This window comes from Jaculus jaculus, chromosome 1 (genome assembly GCF_020740685.1).
Source record: "Jaculus jaculus isolate mJacJac1 chromosome 1, mJacJac1.mat.Y.cur, whole genome shotgun sequence".
Lineage (NCBI taxonomy): Eukaryota > Metazoa > Chordata > Mammalia > Rodentia > Dipodidae > Jaculus > Jaculus jaculus.
Window position 1 is genome coordinate 303,135,371 of NC_059102.1, and position 21,874 is coordinate 303,157,244.

The 21,874-nt window shown below is 39.3% G+C and overlaps 1 protein-coding gene across 4 annotated transcripts in view; it reads right to left on the reverse strand.

Annotated features, from left to right (window-relative positions):
- The window catches only part of Rabgap1l (RAB GTPase activating protein 1 like), a 682,536-nt gene that overhangs the window by 571,856 nt on the left and 88,806 nt on the right, over positions 1–21,874 (reverse strand). For all 4 annotated transcript variants that reach the window (XM_045141715.1, XM_004658772.3, XM_045141714.1 and 1 more), the window contains exon 7: positions 19,928–20,038. In XM_045141715.1, the coding sequence (XP_044997650.1) occupies positions 19,928–20,038 (111 nt within the window). The remainder of the gene's footprint in view (positions 1–19,927; positions 20,039–21,874) is intronic.

Sequence of the window (21,874 nt, forward strand, 5' to 3'; positions counted from 1 at the left end):
GCAGCTTTCTATTTCTCATGAAACTGAAAGATGTTGGGGTAACTTTCCCTTGTGTTTTAACTCACCATACTTTTTCAGTCTAGTTCATATCTCAGCTTTAGGTCAAGCTGGTCTAAACTACCTTCATTTGGCTGTCATTTTCTTGCCATTATTGATAGCACTGAAGCTAGTAGAGTGTAAGTTTCAAGTTGAACAGCTATGGAGTCCCTTCATTTTGGTTTGAATCCTAATGCTATAGTGATCATGTCCAAGTTATCTAACTTCTGTGTTTTAACTTCCAATTTATAAATTATGAATAATAAGAATGTTGAGAGGATAAAACCTCAAATAACTGAAATATTTGTAATTTTCCCTGGTATAGAATAAATACTTAATAAATGCTTGCAATTAGTACCCTGTCTCAAAGAAGGCAGAGCACAAACACATAGAAGTTGTCCTCTGACCTCCACACACATGCACACCCACACAGATAAATAAACAAACATAAATGAAAGTAAAAGTTTCCTTTTATGGTTACATCTGGTTAACATGGAGTCACTTGTTTTTCTCAAGGTGAGTCAAAAGTAGACAAAGATGAATCAAATATCAGAAATAAAATGAATTTCAGTTTTTAGAGAAAACTTGTAACATATGAAATTTCATTAACTTTCTGACAAAATAAAGAGTACTAATGATTCTACCTAGAAGTTCCTAGCACTTCTTTGTCCTTCACTTGTCAAATCATTTATTTTATTCTTCCAATTATTTTTCTTTCATCTACAGATCACATTCTCTCCTGTGGTTACTCAAATATTTTCTTTCACCTTTTTATCTTCCTTTATATGGTTGGAAACTAATGTTTTAATGAGGATGTTCAATGAGAGTGAAGAGTCAAAAGTTATTTCCTTTTTTCAGCCTAAGTAATTAAAAGGATCAAGTTGAAAATGAATAATGCTAGAGATTACAAAGGAACACAGTCGGACAGGTTTGAATAATCATGAGTTTGATTTTTAAATGGAACTTTGAGACGTCAAATGAATATATGAAGATGTTGAGTATATGACTCTGGATACCTTGGGTCAGAGTAAAAACTTGGAAACATTCATTTATAAACAAAGTTTCAGGACTTAATGAGCTAATCTGAATATAGGGAAGAAAACTACTCAAATAATGTGTTTTAGAAGGCAACTGAGATGAAATCTATTGTACAAGTAGAAAATTTGCCTTAAAAGCTTAAACTTTTCACCCAAATTAATAAGGGGGGAAGCAAAATATATGCAAATAAAATTTATTGACAGAAAACAAATGAGAGTAATATCTAAAGTAATATCTATCTGAATTTCTCCTACTGTCTTAAATTTTAAAAATTTAAATCACTGGCTGGCAGTAAAAATGGAGATATAAAGAGAAGGGTAAAATGGATCAGCTATTCTTACAAACTGAAAGAAGATTTCTGGCAGCACTAAGTTCCACCTGAAATTATAGGTGTGAATCTAAAATGAATTTGCCATTTGTTTTGGTTTCTCCCAGGTATTTTCAGTTACAACAGATAAAAGGAGCAGAAAGTGGACATAACTAAGAATGTGCCTGGAGAATAAGCACATGGCTGGGGATGGTGTTACATGCCTATAATCCTAGGACTCTGGAGGCTAAAATGGGAGAATCTCTTATATGTGACTAGCCTGAACTAATAATGTGACCCTGCCTCAAAAAAGGAGGGAGGGATGAGAAGGCAAGAGAATTATGAGAGTACTTATAAATGAGTAATTTATAAAATAGGTCATGAAATCCATACTACACAGGAAACAACTAAAACTGGTGGGCAAGAGATAGTGAAAACCTGGTAAAATCATAAAATAGTCTCAATGGGGTTTAGGAAAATTAGTAGGAAAAAAAAAAAGTGAGCTAAGGAGATAAATAGTAGTCATCAGAGAACAAGATACTTGAAATGAGACTTGTTTGTTTGTTTTGATTGTTCAAGGTAGGGTCTCACTCTGGCCCAGGCTGACCTGGAATTCACTATGTAGTCTCAGGGTGGCCTCGAACTCACGGGTCATCCTCCTACCTCTGCCTCCCAAGTGCTGGGATTAAAGACATGTGCCACCACGCCCGGCTTAGGGTTAACATTATTGACAATGAAAAACTCTCAACAATAATAGTGGAAATAGAAGGTTGAGATAGGAAGATGCTTATTGGAAAAAATCATCTACATAGATTTTGAAACTACCAAAAATTAAGACAAGCATATTACAACACAGTAATCTGTCTCCAGGTTCCTTTCCTCATGTCCTACAAGTGCTGGGAGATTCATCAAAGATGCTGGGGACGCCTCAGAAGATGGGAAATAAATATGCAGGACTGACACATGCTCCCCACAGCTGCCAAATCTCTTGGTGTGTCTAATAAATACATCCTGAGCAAGAGCATCTTACAAAGAAGGTGTACAGCAATCAATAAGTATCAAAAGGGGAGAGACCAAGGGGCTGTCTTAGCAGTTTAAGGTTTAAAGGTTGACAGGTACTTGCAGTTGTTATCCTCACCATTCACATAAAACCTAACACTAGATCTAATGTATGCACATTTGTAATCCAAAGCACCAACAGTAACAGAGGTATTCAAGAGCTCCTGAGCCTCGCCCTCCCAGACAGCAAAACAACAAAGGACACCTGTCTCAAAACAGGTGGAAGGAAAGGACCAACAATCCAAGGTTGCCTCTGAATTCTAAGTGCATGCCACACCACAAGCATGCCTATGTAAACACACATACACAATGTCAAAAATGTCTCAGAGCCAAGTGTGGTGGTGCACGCCTTTAATCCCAGCACACAGGAGGAAGAGGTAGGAGGACTGCTGTGAGTTCGAGGCCACCCTGAGACTACAGAGTGAATTCCAGGTCAGCCTGGGCTACAGTGAGACCCTACCTCGGAAACCAAAAAAGAAAATTATGTCTCAGGTGAACAACCTATATTACATCTTTAGAAACTAGAAAAGCGATTTCAAATAAAGGCATACTAGGGCTAGAGAGTTGGCTTAGCAGTTAAGCGCTTGCCTGTGAAGCCTAAGGACCCCAGTTTGAGGCTCGATTCCCCAGGACCCACGTTAGACAGATGCACAAGGGGGTGCACATGTCTGGAGTTCGTTTGCAGTGGCTGGAGGCCCTGACATGCCCATTCTCTCTCTCTCTCTCTCCCTTTCTCTCTGCCTCTTTCTCTGTCTCAAATGAATAAATAAAAATTGAATTAAAAAAAATTAAAAAAATAAAGGCATAGTAGAATTAATAGGATAAAAAATAACAGGGATCACAGCAAAAATAAAGACCTTTTTTTAAAATTTATTTATTTATTTACTTATTTATTTATTTGAGAGCTACAGACACAGAAAGAAAGACAGGTAGAGGGAGAGAGAGAGAATGGGCGCGCCAGGGCTTCCAGCCACTGCAAACAAACTCCAGACGCGTGCGCCCCCTTGTGCATCTGGCTAACGTGGGACCTGGGGAAGCGAGCCTCGAACCGGGGTCCTTAGGTTTCACAGGCAAGCGCTTAACCGCTAAGCCATCTCTCCAGCCCTAAAGACCTTTTATATTGGAGAACTTAGAAACAATCAACCAAAACTGAATCTTGAAAAATTAGAAAGTTTGAACAAACTAATGATGCATATCAAAAATGACTCATTAACAGAAGATCCACTCTCCAACTCCCTAAAAAGTAAACAGTTTACAAGGCCACTATTACTGGTATCATTACAAAACTAGTCAAGGACACACAAAAAGCAAAAGCAAGAAAAGTAAAATAGCCACTTTGATGAACACAGATGCAAATATCCCCAATAAAACACTAACAATATACTGTAAAGACCATTTGTCATGATCAAAGAGGATTCAGTTCAGGGTTGCAAAGACATATGCAAACATAGGGCTATTCATATATGAATATATATATATATATATATATATATATATATATATATATATATATATGTAGTATTTGATAAAATTCAACATCCCCTCATGATTAAAAAAAAAAAATCTGTCAAAACCAGGCATGCTGGCGCACACCTTTGACACCAGCACTCAGAAGGAAGAGTAGGAGAATTTCCATGAGCTGGGGCCACCCTGAGACTACACAGTGAATTCCAGGTGAGCCTGGGCTAGAGCGAGACCCTACCTCAAAATAAACCATAATAATAATAAATAAACGAAATAAATAAAAATAAATTTTAAAAAACCTGCCAGGCTGCAGAGATGGCTTAGCTATTAAGGTACTTGCCTGCAAAGCCTAAGAATTCATGTTTGAATCTCCAGGTTCCACATAGCCATAGACACAGTGATACAAACACACAATGTCACACATGCACACAAAGTGGGGTATGCTTCTGAAGTTCATTTGCAGGGGCTCAAGGCCCTGGTGCACCAATTCATTCTCCCTCTCACATAAAAAAATAATAATAATAAAGAAAAAAAGAGAAGAAGATAACCAACTGCCTACCATGAGACCTGCTACCTCTCCCACAACTGCCAACATCCAGAAGAACTTGCAGTAGAAGCAGCACCATGAGCACTGCTTATTGCTAACCTGATAACCAGCTCCAGGGTAGCAGTGGCAGACATGGGGATCAAGTACAACCTATCCAAGCAGAAATTCTGAGGCTACAAAGAACTCAACACTAAATCAGACTGCCAACATGTCTATCAGACCTCATCATGGAAGAAGGGATGGAAAGATTGTAAGAGCCACAGAGTGGGTGGGAATACCCAGAGGCATGGTCACCTTCAGTATCCCACTGGGACTCATTGAGGCCTTCATGACCACACAGTGAATCCTATAACCCCACAGAGGAAAGCCCCAGGGAAATGGGAACAGGGGAAAGGGAATAAAAGGGCATAATCTGTTAAAAAGAAAATTAAAAAGCAGAAAAATAACATTAAAATCTGGCAGGCAGCCAAATAAATGAAATCAAAATTCCCAAAGCCAGCTCACTGGCAAGGTAGTACAAGGCCTGGAGCACACAGCATCTGTATTGACAGGGCTCCAGAAGTGTCTTAATAAACCAGAACCAAAGCCATGATATTGTGGAGGGACCGTATTCACAGCCAGGGTGTAGCATCATTTCCAGACTTGATGGTAAAGGCAAGAAAAACAATCACAGCACATCAGAAGCAGGAAGACACACTCCTTCCTGCAGTGTCCCTCCAGCACCCTCTACTGTCACTATGGAATACTGTGCATGCTACAAAGAAGAAATGTCTAAACCTCCATTAGTGTAGATTGGAGGGGAGATTTGCAGGTAAGAAACAACAAACTGATAACTGACATATAGAATACTGTTTAAATGCTACAATTTCTTCTAATTACTTAGCAGTCAGGCTACAAATCCAAAGCTCTTAAACCAATAAATCTAAAATTACCATTGTGGTATAAAAGTATAATATGACTTAAAGAAGATTCAAAAAAAGCTCCAATAAAAGTTTGTAGCTGGGTGTGGTGGTGCACGCCTTTAATCCCAGCACTCGGGAAGCAGAGGTAGGAGGATAGCCATGAGTTCAAGGCCACCCTGAGATGACAGAGTTAATTCCAGGTCAGTCTGGACCAGAGTGAGACCCCACCTCGAAAAACAAAAATAAAAAAAGTTTGTAGATAATACCAGTCATGATTGTGATACTGTACTACAGTTATGTAAGACGATACTACTTAGAAAACAATAAATAAAGGTACATAGAAACTCTACAATAGTAATACAATTTCCATCAGAAAACAATGTATGCTTTCATTACTCATACAATAAATTGTTTTTTTAAATACAATGCTAAAAAAGTAATACTATTACATACACATGCTTAATATATACACTGTGATACCACCTCCCTCTACTACATACAAGCAGAAAACAGCAAGAGAAGAAGCTGAAAATTCTGTCTTAATTAAAAGTTCTAGTTCAAAGGCTGACAAATAGGAGCTTCCAATACACTCCACAAATCACCTAATATAGGCAATTGTTCTCTACCAATTTTTACCTGAAGTCACTATGAGAAAACACTGAAAGTATTTTTGTCCATGTAATAATGTTTTCCGGGCTGGAGAGATGGCTTAGCGGTTAAGTGCTTGCCTGTGAAGCCTAAGGACCCCGGTTCGAGGCTCAGTTCCCCAGGTCCCAAGTTAGCCAGATGCACAAGGGGGCGCACGCGTCTGGAGTTCGTTTGCAGTGGCTGGAAGCCCTGGCGTGCCCATTCTCTCTCTCCCCCTATATCTATCTTTCTCTCTGTCTGTCATTCTCAAATAAATAAATAAAAAATGAACAAAATATAAAAAAAAATAATAATAATAATGTTTTCCTAAATAGGGGGTACAGCAGACAGCTTCAGGTTGCTGGAATGAACTTCCAAACCAGACACAGTTTATGAGAGGAAGAAGGGATTTATTTGAAGCTTACACATTCAAGGGAAGCTCCATATTGGCAAAAGAAGCTGAGCCCCCTTTCTAAGCCCTACACCAAAAGAGGAAAAAAAGCCACCACCACAAACAAACACACTTTAGGAACTCCAGGCAAAGCTCAAGACTCTGTACATATTTAGACTGAAATTCCAAATCCACCCCCACACCTTAGAACCTAGGACCTGCCCACAGTGACATTTCCTCCAGCCAGGTAGCAGGAAATCCAAATTACAAGCTTTTAAAAACTACTGAATCAACTGGGGGACATTCAGTCAACCAACACGGGGAAAAAGGGATTTTAATCGTACAGCCTTGAAAGGCACATATAGGAAAAAATGAACATGTGCATGAACCAATCTTCAAATATTATATAGAGTATAATATCTTTTTAATTTTTTCATTTTCAAAAAATGGAATGTAAGAATTATTATAACGTTTTGTTGGGTGTGGTGGCACATGTCTTTAATCCTGGCACTAGGGAGGCAGAGGAAGAAGGAACACTGTGAGTTCAAGGCCACCCTGAGATTACATAGTGAATTCCAAGTCAGCATGAGCTAGAGTGAGACCCTACCCCAAAAAAAAAAAAACAGAATTATTACATCTAAAGCACTTATTTTTGCTAATATACATCATGAATATATTAATTTATATAAGAGAATAAAAGATGCAATCAGACTAACATCTAAGTAACCTCAAGTCAGAAACTTGAGCTTCTTTGTAAATAAAGCTACAACAAAAGGCTGATGGCAAAAATAAGCACTCAGTAAATTTAGCAGAAGCCTTACCATCAAGTTAGTGAGAAGAAGGTTCCTCTCTTGGGTTTTGCGGTACTAGAGATCAAACCAAGGCCCTACACATGCTAGCCAAGTGCTCTGACATTCCTGGCTGCCTAACATCAAATGATATCAGTGAAAAAAATTAATAATAAATACTGAAATTCTAACATTTGTTGAAGCTAATTATGTCAAATCATACTAGAAAATGGTTCTGTGATCAAAGAAAAACCCTAGGAAATTTTTCAGGACTCAGTGACTAAAATAAGAAATAATGCACACAGACCCTATAAAGAAAGGTACCCAGTGAACACTCATATTATGGAGTGTTCTACTTACACCTTTGAAGTCTCATCACAAAGATTTTTTTGCTGTAAACCAACTAGCAAAAATTAAGAGCTGAAACAGGCACATCTCTGAATTACTCTGCAAAGGGTAAAAGTACATGGGTCTATATAAACTAGGGAGATGACTCAGTAGGCAAAACACTTGCCATGCATTCATAAGAAGCTGAGTTCATACCCCCAGTGTCCATGTAAAACTGTTGGGCAAATAGCCAGGTGTGGTGGTGAACACCTTTAATCCCAGCACTTGGGAGGCAGAAGTAGAAGGCTCTCCATGAGTTCGAGGACACCCTGAGACAAGTGAATTCCAGGTTAGCCTGGGCTAGAGAGAAACCCTACCTTGAAAAGCAAAAAAAAAAAAAAAAAAAAAAACTGTTGCTGTTGGGCAAAGTGGAGCACACTGTAATCTCAACACTGGGGAGGCATAATCAAAGAATCTCCAGGGTTTACTGGCTAGCTAGTCTAGCTAAATTCATGAGCACAGAGAGCACAGATTCAATATGATAGATCCTGTTTCAAAAAATAAGGTAGGGCTGGAGAGATGGCTCAACCGTTAAGGTGTTTGCCTGCAAAGCCTAAGGGCCCATGTTCAACTCTCCAGATCCCATGTAAACCAGATGCACAAAGGTGAGGCAAGCACAAGGTCGCACATGCCCACTAGGTGGCACAAGCATCTGGAGTTTAATCTCAGTGGCTGAGGCCCTGGCATGCCAATTCTATGTCTCTCTCTCTCTCTTTCTCTCTCTCTGTCTGTCTCTCTCATGTTAAAAAAAAAAATAAGGTGGAGGACTGGAGAGATGGCTCAGTGATTAAAGGAAATCAGTATATAAGTTCCTTAACAAACTAAAAATAAAACTACCATCTGATCCAGCTTTACCACTTCTGAGTAGATCCTAAAAGGAATCTAAGTCATCATACAGAGATACCAGCACATTCACATTCACTTCCATAAACCAAATTATGGAATCAGCCTAGGTGTCCATCAATGAATGAATGGATAAAGAAAATGTAGAATTTTATTTAGCAATAAAGATAAATGAAATTATGTCATTTGTAGGAAAGTTAATGAAACTAGAGGTTTATATTAAGCAGATAAGCCAGATACAAAAAGACAAATATATTCTCAAATGTAGAATATGGATTTTTTTAAATTAAGACATCACAGTAGTAGGAGGACTACTTGAGAACCAGAATGTTTCTTGCCAGGCGTGCGGGCACATGCCTGTAATCCCAGCACTCGGGTGGCAGAAGTGGGAGGACTGCCTTGAGTTCAAGGCTGCCCTGAGATTAATTCCAGGTCAGCCTGGGCTAGAAAGCAAAATCCTACCTAAAAAAAAATGTTTCTTACATGAATTTTACTATGAATTATAAGTATGTACAATGTATTAGAGTCAGAGTCTATTAAGTGATTTTTCCCTTAATGTATGTATGTATTATTCTACATATATAAACTCTGCACGAGTTTTAAAGAAATCTTGGATGAGGGCTGGAGAGATGCCTTAGTGGTTAAGCACTTGCCTATGAAGCCTAAGGACCCTGTTTTGAGGCTTGATTCCCCAGGGCCCACGTTAGCCAGAAGCACAAGGGGGCGCACGCATCTGGAGTTCATTTGCAATGGCAAGAGGCCCTGATGCACCCATTCTCTCTCTCTCTCTCTACCTGCCTTTCTCTCTCTGTCACTCCCAAATAAAGAAATAAAAATAAACAAAAAAATTTTTTAAATCTTGGATGAAAAAATAAATGGCTTTGTCACAGTAAAAATTAATGCTTTTTAAAAAAAAAATACTAATAAGCAGGGGTTGGAGAAATAGCTTAGAAATTAAGGCGTTTGCCTGCAAAGCCAAAGGACCTAAGTTCCCTTCCCCAGGACCCACGTAGCCAGGTGCACAAGGTTGCACGTACGTCTGGAGTTCATCTGCAGCAGCTGGAGGCCCTAGCATACCCATTCTCTCTCAGTCTCTATCTTCCTCCCTCTCTAAAATAAAACTTAAAAAAAAAAATTAATACTAATAATCAGCATTCCAGGTAGGTGATAAGTGCAGTTGGATTCAAAGTATTATACTTTCTACTTCTGGACATGCTAGAATTTTATACAAGGCAAAATTTTTAATAAATTGTATTTTCAGTAATGGGAATTATGCTATTTCACACCAATGTCTTCCTACTGTGACTTTGTCAGCCATAGTGTTTGATCTAGGTATACTCTCCTGATAAGACTGCCATCTACTGGATTACTTAAATTCTACCATTCACAGTTTGAGATTTAAACAAATTTAATATATTTTACAGAACCAAAAGCAAAGAACTTTGTTTGGAGTTTGTTTTCATAATTGAGTATTTACAAAATCTCCTATATCATAGGTAATTCTGCCAAAAAAAAATATTGTTTGGGCAAGTCCCATTAACCTAAGCAATCTCAGTCAATTCTTATTTGGATATCTATAGAGGTCATCTGACAGAATAATTGAAAAAGGACTCAAATAAGTTTAACATGGATTTAGTAACAATCATTAAACATATACCAAGATTGCAAGTGGCAGGTATTACTATCAAGATAGTTTCATTACTTTGCCCTGCATTAAAAAAATTAAAAATGGATTATAAGATGTAAAATTTGGAAACTACTCAAAAATATAGAGAGAGAAAACATTTACAAAATACAAGTATAGGCGATGACTTTTAAAGAAAACTCTATTAGCCCAGGCCATAATAGCTAGAATTGACAACTGGATTTCGCCAAACTAAAAAGCATGTACAAAGCAATAAAAACAATTACCAGCATGAAGAAAAAGCCTATAAAAGGAGAGAAAATCTTTACCAGGTATTCATCTAGCAAGGGAATATATGAAAACACTCAAAAAGTTAAAAACAAAGAAAAGAAAAAGAACAAATAACCTTATTCCCCAGCACTGGAATTATACAAATATGTGCCACCACAGCAGATATTTTAACGTAGGTACTGGCAATTGACCTCCAGTCCTCATGTTTATAAGGGAAGCACTTTACCAACTCAGCCTTCTCCCCAGTCCTGAAAAGATTTTTCTTTCTCTGGATCACCACCAATTTTCCCACACCTCGAATCCAAATAAATAAGAATTTGTATTTCAAGATTTTTGCCTCCACAAAAGATTCTATTAATAAACATGTTTTAAACATATGCTTAAGACTTTCAGTCAAAATAGCAGACTCACAAACCACAACAGAGCTGGGGGAGTGGTGAAATCAGAAAGCAGTGAGAGGCCAGGCATGGTGGTACATGCCTTTAATTCTAGCAGAGGCAGAGTTAAGAGTTGGAGGCCACCCTGAGACTACAGAGTGAACTGCAGATCAGTCTGGGCTAGAGTGAGACACTATCTCGAAAAAGAAAGAAAAAAGAAAGAAGAAAGAAAGGGAGGGAGGGACGGAGGGAGGAAAGGAAAGGGGAAAGGAAAGGAAAGGAAAGAGGAAGGAAAGAGGAAGGAAAGAGGATGGAAAGCGGAAGGGAAAGGGAGGGAAGGGGAGGGAAGGGGAGGGAAGGGGAGGGAAGGGGAAGGGGAAGGGGAAGGGGAAGGGGAAGGGGAAGGGGAAGGGGAAGGGGAAGGGGAAGGGGAAGGGAAAGGGGAAGGGAAAGGGGAAGGGAAAGGGGAAGGGAAAGGGGAAGGGAAAGGGGAAGGGAAAGGGGAAGGGAAAGGGGAAGGGAAAGGGGAAGGGAAAGGGGAAGGGAAAGGGGAAGGGGAAGGGGAAGGGGAAGGGGAAGGGAAAGGGGAAGGGGAAGGGGAAGGGGAAGGGGAAGGGGAAGGGAAAGGGGAAGGAAAGGGGAAGGGAAAGGGGAAGGGAAAGGGGAAGGGAAAGGGGAAGGGAAAGGGGAAGGGAAAGGGGAAGGGAAAGGGGAAGGGAAAGGGGAAGGGAAAGGGGAAAGGAAAGGGGAAAGGAAAGGGGAAAGGAAGAGGAAGGGAAGGGAAGGGAAGGGAAGGGAAGGGAAGGGAAGGGAAGGGAAGGGAAGGGAAGGGAAGGGAAGGGAAGGGAAGGGAAGGGAAGGGAAGGGAAGGGAAGGGAAGGGAAGGGAAGGGAAGGGAAAGGGAAAGGGAAAGGGAAAGGGAAAGGGGAAGGGAAGGGAAGGGAAGGGAAGGGGGAAGGGAAGGGGGAAGGGAAGGGAAGGGAAGGGAAGGGAAGGGAAGGGAAGGGAAGGGAAGGGAAGGGAAGGGAAGGGAAGGGAAGGGAAGGGAAGGGAAGGGAAGGGAAGGGAAGGGAAGGGAAGGGAAGGGAAGGGAAGGGAAGGGAAGGGAAGGGAAGGGAAGGGAAGGGAAGGGAAGGAAAGGAAAGGAAAGGAAAGGAAAGGAAAGGAAAGGAAAGGAAAGGAAAGGAAAGGAAAGGAAAGGAAAGGGAGGAAGGGAAGAAGGGAGGGAAGGAGGGAGGCAGGCAGTAAGAACCAAGGGCAACCATAATCTACCAACAAGACAAGAATAGACAGCTGACTCCCTGACAGGAGGTAAACCACCCCTCACACAGCACCCAGGGCCCAGGTAAAACCAGAAAGGAACTGGCAAGATCAGCCAGTGTGCTGCTTCCATGGCAGACCTGATAACCTGGGCCAGGGTGATGCAGCAGACACTGAGGAGACTCAAAACACACCACAGCAGAAACCCAGAAGCTGCTGGGAACGCAACACTAAAGCAGAATAAAAGCACACCCACCACGGCTAAGGGAAGTTTGCAGAAGAGGGGGTGGAAAGAATCTAAGAGCCACGGGGTGGGAAGAAATATCCAGAGACATAGCCCTCCCCACAATGACTGACTGCAGTTCTCACAACTACACGGTGAACAAGAGCAATCCCACTAAGAAGGGCTTTCATTAGAGTGGGCGCAGGGAGGAGGGGAATGAATAATGTTACCTACATACGATGTGCCCATACAAAGTTTCTACTTAATTTAAAAAAAAGTTATTCTTAAATAGTGGTACTCTTCTTTCCAATACAATAATTTCCCTGAGAATAAGGCTAATATGTCCACTCATAGCTATTTTTTCTGTATAGGGGTTAGCAAGTTTTTTTAAAAAGAGTGCATGTAGGACCTGACATATCCAAAAGCAATGAGAGACTATCGTTCTTCCCATATCCCTACCACCACTTCATATTTTTGCAATCTGATATTATATGGTTACTTTAATTTGCATCTCATTATGTATTTGTAAAAAAAAAAAACAGACATCTTAAGATGTATTTGTTAGGCAACTGAATAGCTTCGCTATGATTTATGTAGGCATACTCTTACCTAATTCTCCTTTGTTTTCTGTCAGTTGTTAAGAAATGTATTATAGAGCCGCAGGAAAAGCCAGGTGCAGGAGCTTTCACTCACACCGCACTCTCCGCAACTCGGGAAACGTGCGTGAGGGGAGAGCAACAGCGAGCAGCGGAGGAGCAGACCGCGAGGTAGAAGAACGCGTGGAGCAGCGAGAGAACCAGAGCAGCTGCAGCTCCCTCCCCTCCCCCACCGCCTGAGCCCAGCTCTCAGGCGAACACAGCAGCGGCCACGGGACCGGCCACGCCAACTTGGGCGGACAGCGGGATCCAAGCAGGAACAGAGTTCGGCAGCAACATCAGCGACTCAACACCGGTAACAGTGGCCCCAGCAGCAGCAGAACCAGGAATGGCAGCAGCGGCAGACTCGGCAGCAGCAGCTTCAGGGGGAGCAGCGGCAGTGGACACAGCAGTAGCAGCTTCAGCAGCAGTGGTGGCTCCAGCAGTGGCAGCTACAGCAGCATCAGAGGCAGCAGCAGCGGTGGGTCCAGCAGCAACACCTTCAGCAGCAGTGGCTATAGCCCAGCAGGGGCAACTTGAGCAGCAGCAGTTCCAGCAGCAAGGGTGCTGATCTGCAGGGCCACACTTGCCAGGCTCGGTTGGCCCCACAGGAAAAGCAAGTGCCCAGCTCCAGAAATCAGAACAGCAGCCCGACGACCCAGGCAGCAACTTGACTGAGACCATAATCATCCAAGGTAACTGGGATTGCACCAGGGAAGGGTCTCAATTGGTCGCAAGCTGACTTGGATCCCTCAACAGACCAGAAATCTAAACCTCTTTGTTGATAGAGGATCTGGTCGTTATAATAACTACTCTTGCATACATACTTGGGGCTGTTTTTGATTGAATGTGTACAGTGTTTAGTTAAATTGTAGAATCTACCTGTATTTTATTCCAAATAGCCTGCTTGAATACTCCTATAGCAGGGAAACTCAACCCTTAAGAACATCTTTGTAGATACTCAGAGAGTCTTAAGAGCCACACCTTACACCTTAAGGTCCTACCCTGAAAATATATTACATCAAATCAATTGATACAGCTAAGAATACACAGCTAGCTAGAAAATCCAAGCATTAACTTAATCCAAGATGCAAAAATATATACATTATAACACAAGAAAGACTAAAAAGCCAGACGATATAAATCCACCTAAAAGTACTAATGCATCAGAAATGTCCTCCAGTGAGAAAGAGTTAGAGGAAATGCCTGGGAAAGAGTTCAAAAGAATGATTATAAATATGTTCAAAGAGGTCAAAGAACACATGAAAACAATCAAAGAAGAAATCAAAGAGGAAATCAAAGGAATCAAAGAAGATGCAGGACACCAATTTAATGAAATAAAGAAGGCAATACAAGACATAAATAAGGAAATAGAAATAATAAAGAAAAACCAGTCAGAATTACTAGCAATGAAGAACACAGTTAATGAAATAAAAAACTCTGTAGAAAATCTCACCTGTAGGATGGATGAGGGAGAGGACAGAATATCTAAACTAGAAGACCAGGTGGCAGACCTAATACAGTCCAACAAAGAGAAAGACAAACTTATAGAAAAGTATGAGTGGGAATTTCAAGATATTCGGGACACTATGAAAAGATCCAATATAAGAATTCAAGGCATAGTAGAAGGAGAAAAATTCCAATCCAAAGGCATAGTAGGCATCTTCAACAAAATCATACAAGAAAATTTCCCCAAAATTGGGAAAGAGGTACCAATGCAGATAGAGGAAGCCTTTAGAACCCCAACCAGACAACACCCAGAAAGAACCTCTCCTCGCCATATTATAATCAAACTTCCAAACACACACACCAAAGAAAAAATATTGAAAGCAGTTAGAGAGAAAAATCAAGTTACCTACAAAAGCAAGCCCATCAGGATTACAGCAGATTATTCAACATAAACTTTTAAAGCCAGAAGGGCTTGGAGTGATATATTCCAAGTTCTGAAAGATAACAACTGTCAACCAAGGTTACTTTATCCTGCAAAGTTATCCATTCTAATAGATGGAGAAATAAAGACATTCCATGACAAAAGCAGGTTAAAGGAGTATTTGAAGACAAAACCAGCTCTACAGAAAATACTTGATAGAATTCTCCATGCTGAAGAAAAGGAAAAGCACACATATAAGGAACCTAGAAAAAACAAGCAATACTCAAATACTAGTTAACAGAAGAGAGTACAGGTAGAACCAGAAACACACACACACAAAAATGGCAAACATAAATACACACCTTTCAATAATATCTCTTAATATCAACGGTCTCAATGCCCCAACGAAAAGACATAGATTTGCAGACTGGGTTAAAAAGCTGGATCCTACAATTTGTTGTCTCCAAGAAACTCACCTTTCTACAAAGGATAGACATTATCTTAGGGTGAAAGGTTGGAAGACGGTGTTTCAAGCAAATGGGCCTAGAAAACAAGCAGGGGTTGCTATCCTAATATCAGACAGGGTAGACTTTAGTCCGACGTTAGTCAAGAAAGATAAGGAAGGTCACTTTATATTGATTAAGGGCACACTCCAACAGGAGGACATTACAATCCTAAACATATATGCACCTAACATGGGGGCTCCCAAATTCGTCAAACAAACACTATTAGAACTAAGGTCACAGATAACACCAAACACGGTGGTGGTGGGTGACTTTAACACCCCACTCTCATCAATTGACAGGTCATCCAGGGAAAGAATAAACAGAGAGGCATCTGGACTAAATGAGGTCATAGAAGGAATGGACCTAACAGATATATACAGGACATTTCATCCAAAGGCTGCAGAATATACATTCTTTTCAGCAGCACATGGAACATTCTCTAAAATAGACCATATATTAGGACACAAAGCAAATCTTAACAAATTCAGGAAAATTGAAATAATTCCTTGCATTCTATCTGACCACAATGGAATTAAACTACAAATCAGTAGCAAGAAAGGCTATAGAGCATACACAAAATCATGGAAACTAAACAATACACTACTAAATGATGAGTGGGTCAATGAAGAAATCAAAAAGGAAATCAAAAAATTTATAGAGTCAAATGATAATGAGAACACAACATACCAAAATCTCTGGGACGCAATGAAGGCAGTTCTAAGAGGTAAATTTATAGCCTTAAGTGCCTATATTAAGAAATTAGAAAGGCCGCAAGTAAACGACCTAATGCTTCGCCTTAAAGCCTTGGAAAAAGAAGAACAAGGCAAACCAAAAAGTAGTAGACGGGAAGAAATAATAAAGATTAGGGCAGAAATTAATGAAATAGAAACAAAAAGAACAATCCAAAGAATTAATGAAACAAAGAGTTGGTTCTTTGAAAGGATAAACAAGATTGATAAACCCTTAGCAAATCTGACCAAAAGAAAGAGAGAAGAGACACAAATTAATAAAATCAGAGATGAACAAGGTAACATCACAACAGATTCCAGAGAAATTCAAAAAATCATAGGGACATACTATAAAAGCATATACTCCACAAAGTATGAAAATCTGAAAGAAATGGATGATTTCCTTGATCTATATGACCTACCTAAATTAAATCAAATGAGATTAATCACTTAAATAGACCTATAACAAACATGGAGATCCGAACAGTTATCAATAATCTCCCAACTAAAAAAAGCCCAGGCCCGGATGGATTCACTGCTGAATTTTACCACACTTTTAAGGAAGAGCTAACACCATTGCTTCTTAAGCTTTTCCAGGAAATAGAAAAAGAAGGAATTCTACCAAACTCCTTCTATGAGGCCAGCATCATCCTGATACCAAAACCAGGCAAAAATAGAACAAAAAAAGAAAATTACAGACCAATCTCCCTCATGAACATAGATGTAAAAATTCTCAACAAAATATTGGCAAACAGAATACAAGAGTATATCAAAAAGATCATTCACCCTGACCAAGTAGGCTTTATCCCAGAGATGCAGGGATGGTTCAACATACGCAAATCTATAAATGTAATACATTACATAAACGGGTTGAAGGACAAAAACCACATGATCATCTCATTGGACCTAGAGAAAGCATTTGACAAAATCCAACATCCCTTTATGATAAAAGTCCTACAGAGACTGGGAATAGAAGGAACATATCTCAATATAATAAAGGCTATTTATGACAAGCCTACAGCCAACATATTACTAAATGGGGAAAAACTGGAAGCTTTTCCACTAAAATCAGGAACAAGACAAGGGTGTCCACTGTCCCCACTTTTATTTAATATAGTTTTGGAAGTCTTAGCCATAGCAATAAGGCAAGATACACACATAAAAGGGATACAAATTGGAAAGGAAGAAATCAAGTTATCATTATTTGCAGATGACATGATTCTATACATAAGGGACCCTAAAGACTCTACTAGCAAGCTGTTAGAGCTGATCAAAACCTACAGCAATGTAGCAGGATACAAAATAAATACACAGAAATCAGTAGCCTTCATATATGCTAACAACAAACACACAAAGGATGAAATCAGAGAATCACTCCCATTCACAATTGCATCAAAAAAAAATAAAGTACCTTGGAATAAACCTAACCAAGGAAGTAAAGAATCTATACAATGAGAACTTTAAAACACTCAAGCGAGAAATTGCAGAAGACACTAGAAAGTGGAGAAACATCCCTTGTTCCTGGATTGAAAGAATCAATATTGTGAAAATGGCAATCTTACCTAAAGCAATCTACAAATTTAATGCAATCCCTATCAAAATTCCAAAGGCTTTCTTCATGGAAACAGAAAAAACAATCCAAAAATTCATTCGGAATCACAAAAAACCTCGAATATCTAAAATAATACTGAGCAACAAAAAAGAGGCTGGTGGTATCACCATACCTGATTTTAACCTATACTACAGAGCCATAGTAACAAAAACAGCATGGTACTGGCACAAAAACAGACATGTAGATCAGTGGAACAGAATAGAGGACCCAGATGTAAGCCCAAGTAGCTATAGCCACCTGATATTCGATAAAAATGCCAAAAATACTCATTGGAGAAGAGACAGCCTCTTCAGCAAATGGTGTTTTGAAAACTGGATATATATCTGCAGAAGGATGAAAATAGATTCTTCTCTCTCGCCATGCACAAGAATTAAGTCCAAATTTATTAAAGACCTTAACATCAGACCGGAAACTCTGAAACTGCTAGAGGAAAAAGTAGGGGAAACCCTTCAACACATTGGTCTTGGCAAGGACTTTCTGAATACAACCCCAATTGCTCAGGCAATAAAAGCACAGATTAACCACTGGGACCTAATGAAATTACAAAGATTTTGCACCGCAAAGGACACAGTGAAAAAAGCAAAGAGGCAACTTACAGAATGGGAAAAAGTCTTCGCCAGCTATATATCTGATAGAGGATTAATATCTAGGGTATACAAAGAACTCAAAAAGTTAAATAATAAGGAATCAAACAAGCCAATCAAAAAATGGGCTATGGAGCTATATAGAGAGTTCTCAAAGGAAGAAATACGAATGGCATATAAGCATCTAAAAAAATGTTCTACGTCACTAGTCATCAGGGAAATGCAGATTAAAACTACATTGAGATTCCATCTCACTCCTGTCAGATTGGCCACCATCATGAAAACAAATGATCATAAATGTTGGCGGGGATGTGGAAAAAAAGGAACCCTTCTGCACTGCTGGTGGGAATGCAATCTGGTCCAGCCATTGTGGAAAACAGTGTGGAGGTTCCTAAAACAGCTAGAGATTGATGTACCATATGACCCAGCTATAGCACTCCTGGGCATATATCCAAAGGACTCATCTCATTTCCTTAGAAGTACGTGCTCAACCATGTTTATTGCTGCTCAATTCATAATAGCTGGGAAATGGAACCAGCCTAGATGTCCCTCAACAGATGAGTGGGTAATGTAGATGTGGCACATTTATACAATGGAGTTCTACTCAGCGGTAAAGAAAAATGAAGTTATGAAATTTGCAGAAAAATGGATGGATCTGGAAAGTATTATACTAAGTGAGGTAACCCAGGCCCAGAAAGCCAAGCGCCACATGTTCTCTCTCATATGTGGATCCTAGCTACAGATGATTGGGCTTCTGCGTGAGAATGAAAATACTTAGTAACAGACGCCAGTAAGTTAAAAAGGAGACATAAAGGGTAGAGAAAGGAAGGGAGGAGGATACTTAATAGGTTGATATTGTACATATGTAATTACAATGAATGTAATGGGGAGGTAATATGATGGAGAATGGAATTTCAAATGGGAAAGTGTGGGGGTGGGGAGGGAGGGAACTACCATGGGATATATTTTATAATCATGGAAAATTTTAATACAAATTAAAAAAAAAGAAAAGGAATTCCAGAAAAAAAAAAACTTCAAGAAATGTATTATGTTATAGGGGTTAACCCTTCATCTATCATCTAAAACACATTTTTCAGAATGATTACCTGTCATTGACCTTATACAAAGGTAGCGATACTCTGTCCTCCATGACTTTTATTTAAAGGATGTACATTTACAGAGATACATCTGCATATTTAAGGCTTCTGAAACTCTAGTAACTAAAACTAAAAATAATTGGTTATGGTAGATGTAAATAAGAGCAGGAAAATAGGAATGTGAACAGGAAGACCTGAAACAGTGATCTGAAACCTGAGATCACTTCACTATCAACTGATATGTTCAGTAAGCCAGCTACATCTTACTTACAGTGGAGACAGTATCATTATTCTCCTCCTGCTTTTGATTAAAAGAAAAAAGAAAACTCAAGAAAAAAAAAATAGTGAGCATGAGCTGATATTCTATTTTTGAATCTCAGTATATTTTGTAGTATATTTTGAAACAGAGTAACAATGTCAATACTAGTTTGGGGTAACTTTTTTGTTTGTTTATTTTGTTTTTCGAGGTAGGGTCTCACTCTGACCCAGGCTAACCTGGAATTCACTATGTAGTCTCAGGGGGCCTCAAACTTGTGGTGATCCTCCTAATTCTGCCTCCCAAGTGCTAGGATTAAATGCATGAGTCACCATGCCTGGCTCAAGTTTAGGATAACTTTTAAGAGCAAGCTACTTACCTTTCAAAAGCTAAGTTTTAGATATAAAGTACATTTTGGAACACAATAAAAATGTTAATACTAGTTTCGACTAACATTTAAGAGCAAGCTACTTACCTTTCAATAGCTAATTCTTTGTTAGAAAGTTGCTGAACTGTAATCACAACCTTCTTCTCTATTCCTTGCTTTAATTTGAAATAAAATTTATCTCTATCCTTAGGCACAGGACTGAAATATTCAAAAAGAAAAAGAATTACTAAAGTAACAATAGAATAAAATGATAACTATTCCAAGATTAAAACAAATCAACAAATATAATGCAACACCACTATCATCCCTAAGAACCTGAACTTTTGCCACAGGTAGCAAACTGTAAATTTTATAATCAGCAACACAGAATTTCTAATAATTTCGAAGGTGAATTTTCAAAAGTTTTGTATGTTATGTCCAAACCAAGGTTAAATGCAAGATCTAAAAAAGTGACAGCATAGTATTATTTTAATCTTAGTTTTTAAATTTAAAAAATTTTAAATATGATTTATTTTTTGTTTTAAGAATGTCAACTTCTGGTTTAGCTGGTTAGAGAGTCATGTGCACCTGTAACACAGTTATAGCAAGGACAACTTACTTTTAGACACCTAGACTATGAGATGACTTTGATAAACAAAAGACGGACAAAGGGCTGGAGAGATGGCTTAGTGGTTAAGGCGCTTGCCTGCAAACTCATGTTCAAATCTCCAGATCCTACATAAGCCAGATACACAGTGACACAAGTGCCCAATGTCACATGTGTGCACAAGGGGGCACAAATGTATAGCATTCATTCACAGCGGCTGAAGGCCCTTGTGTGCCTATCCCCCCTCCTGCCTTTTCCTCTCTTTCTAATAAATAAAAATAAAAAAGATGGACAAAGAGACAGAGGTCATGACAAGTTAATAAGGTCTAATGTATGACACAGTAACTACTCTCATAATGAATAATGCATTAAAAGTGGTTAAAATAGAGGAGGTCTTATCAAAAAAGAAAAAATACTTTCAGTAACTTGCTTGGCCCAATAATCTTTTTTTTTTTTTTTTTTTTTTTGGTTTTTCAAGGTAGGATTTTGATCTAGCCCAGGCTGACCTGGAATTCACTGTGAATTCACTGTGTAGTCTCGGGGTGGCCTAGAACTCAAGGCAATCCTCTTACCTCTGCCTCCCAAGTGATGGGATTAAAGGTGTGCACCACCATGCCCAGCTCTCCAACAATCATTTTTTATAGCTAATAATACACATAAAATAACTGCTTAGCAATTATTGCTAGATTAAAGACACTGTTAAAACATATAGGGTATCATTAATTAGTGCAACTATTTCCTATAATTTATTTTTAAACAAGAAAAACACATGTAAAATAGGAATAAGTGGTGCCTTTAATCTCAGCACTCAGGAGGCAGAGGTAATACTATCACTATGAGTTCAAGGCCAGCCTGAGACTACAGAGAGTGTTCCAGGTCACCCAGGGATAGAGCAATACCCTACCTCAAAAAAACAAAAACAAATAATAATAATAATAATGGTCATATATATTAGTAACCATTAAAAATTATTTTGAAAGCCAGGCATGGTGGCACATGCCTTTAATCCCAGCACTCAGGAGGCAAAGGTAGGAGGAGTTCCAAGGCCACCCTGAGATACATAATGAATTCCAGGTTGGCCTGAGCTAGAGTGAGTCCCTACCTTGAAGAACAAAGATACATACATTATTTTGAGAAGGGATTTTAATTAAAAAATTCTTATAGGGCCGGACATAGTGGTGCACACCTTTAATCCCAGCGCTTGGGAGGCAGAGGCAGGAGGATCACCATGAGTTTGAAGCCACCCTGAGACTCCATAGTGAATTCCAGGTCTGCCTGGGCTAGAGTGATACCCTGCCTCGAAAAAAAAAAAAAAAATTCTTATAGGGACTAGAGAGGTGGCTCAGCAGTTAAGGCACTTATTTGCAAAGTTTAACAACCTAGATTAAATTCCCCAGTACCCACATAAAGCCAAATGCACAGTGGCACATGTTTATGAAGCTCACTTC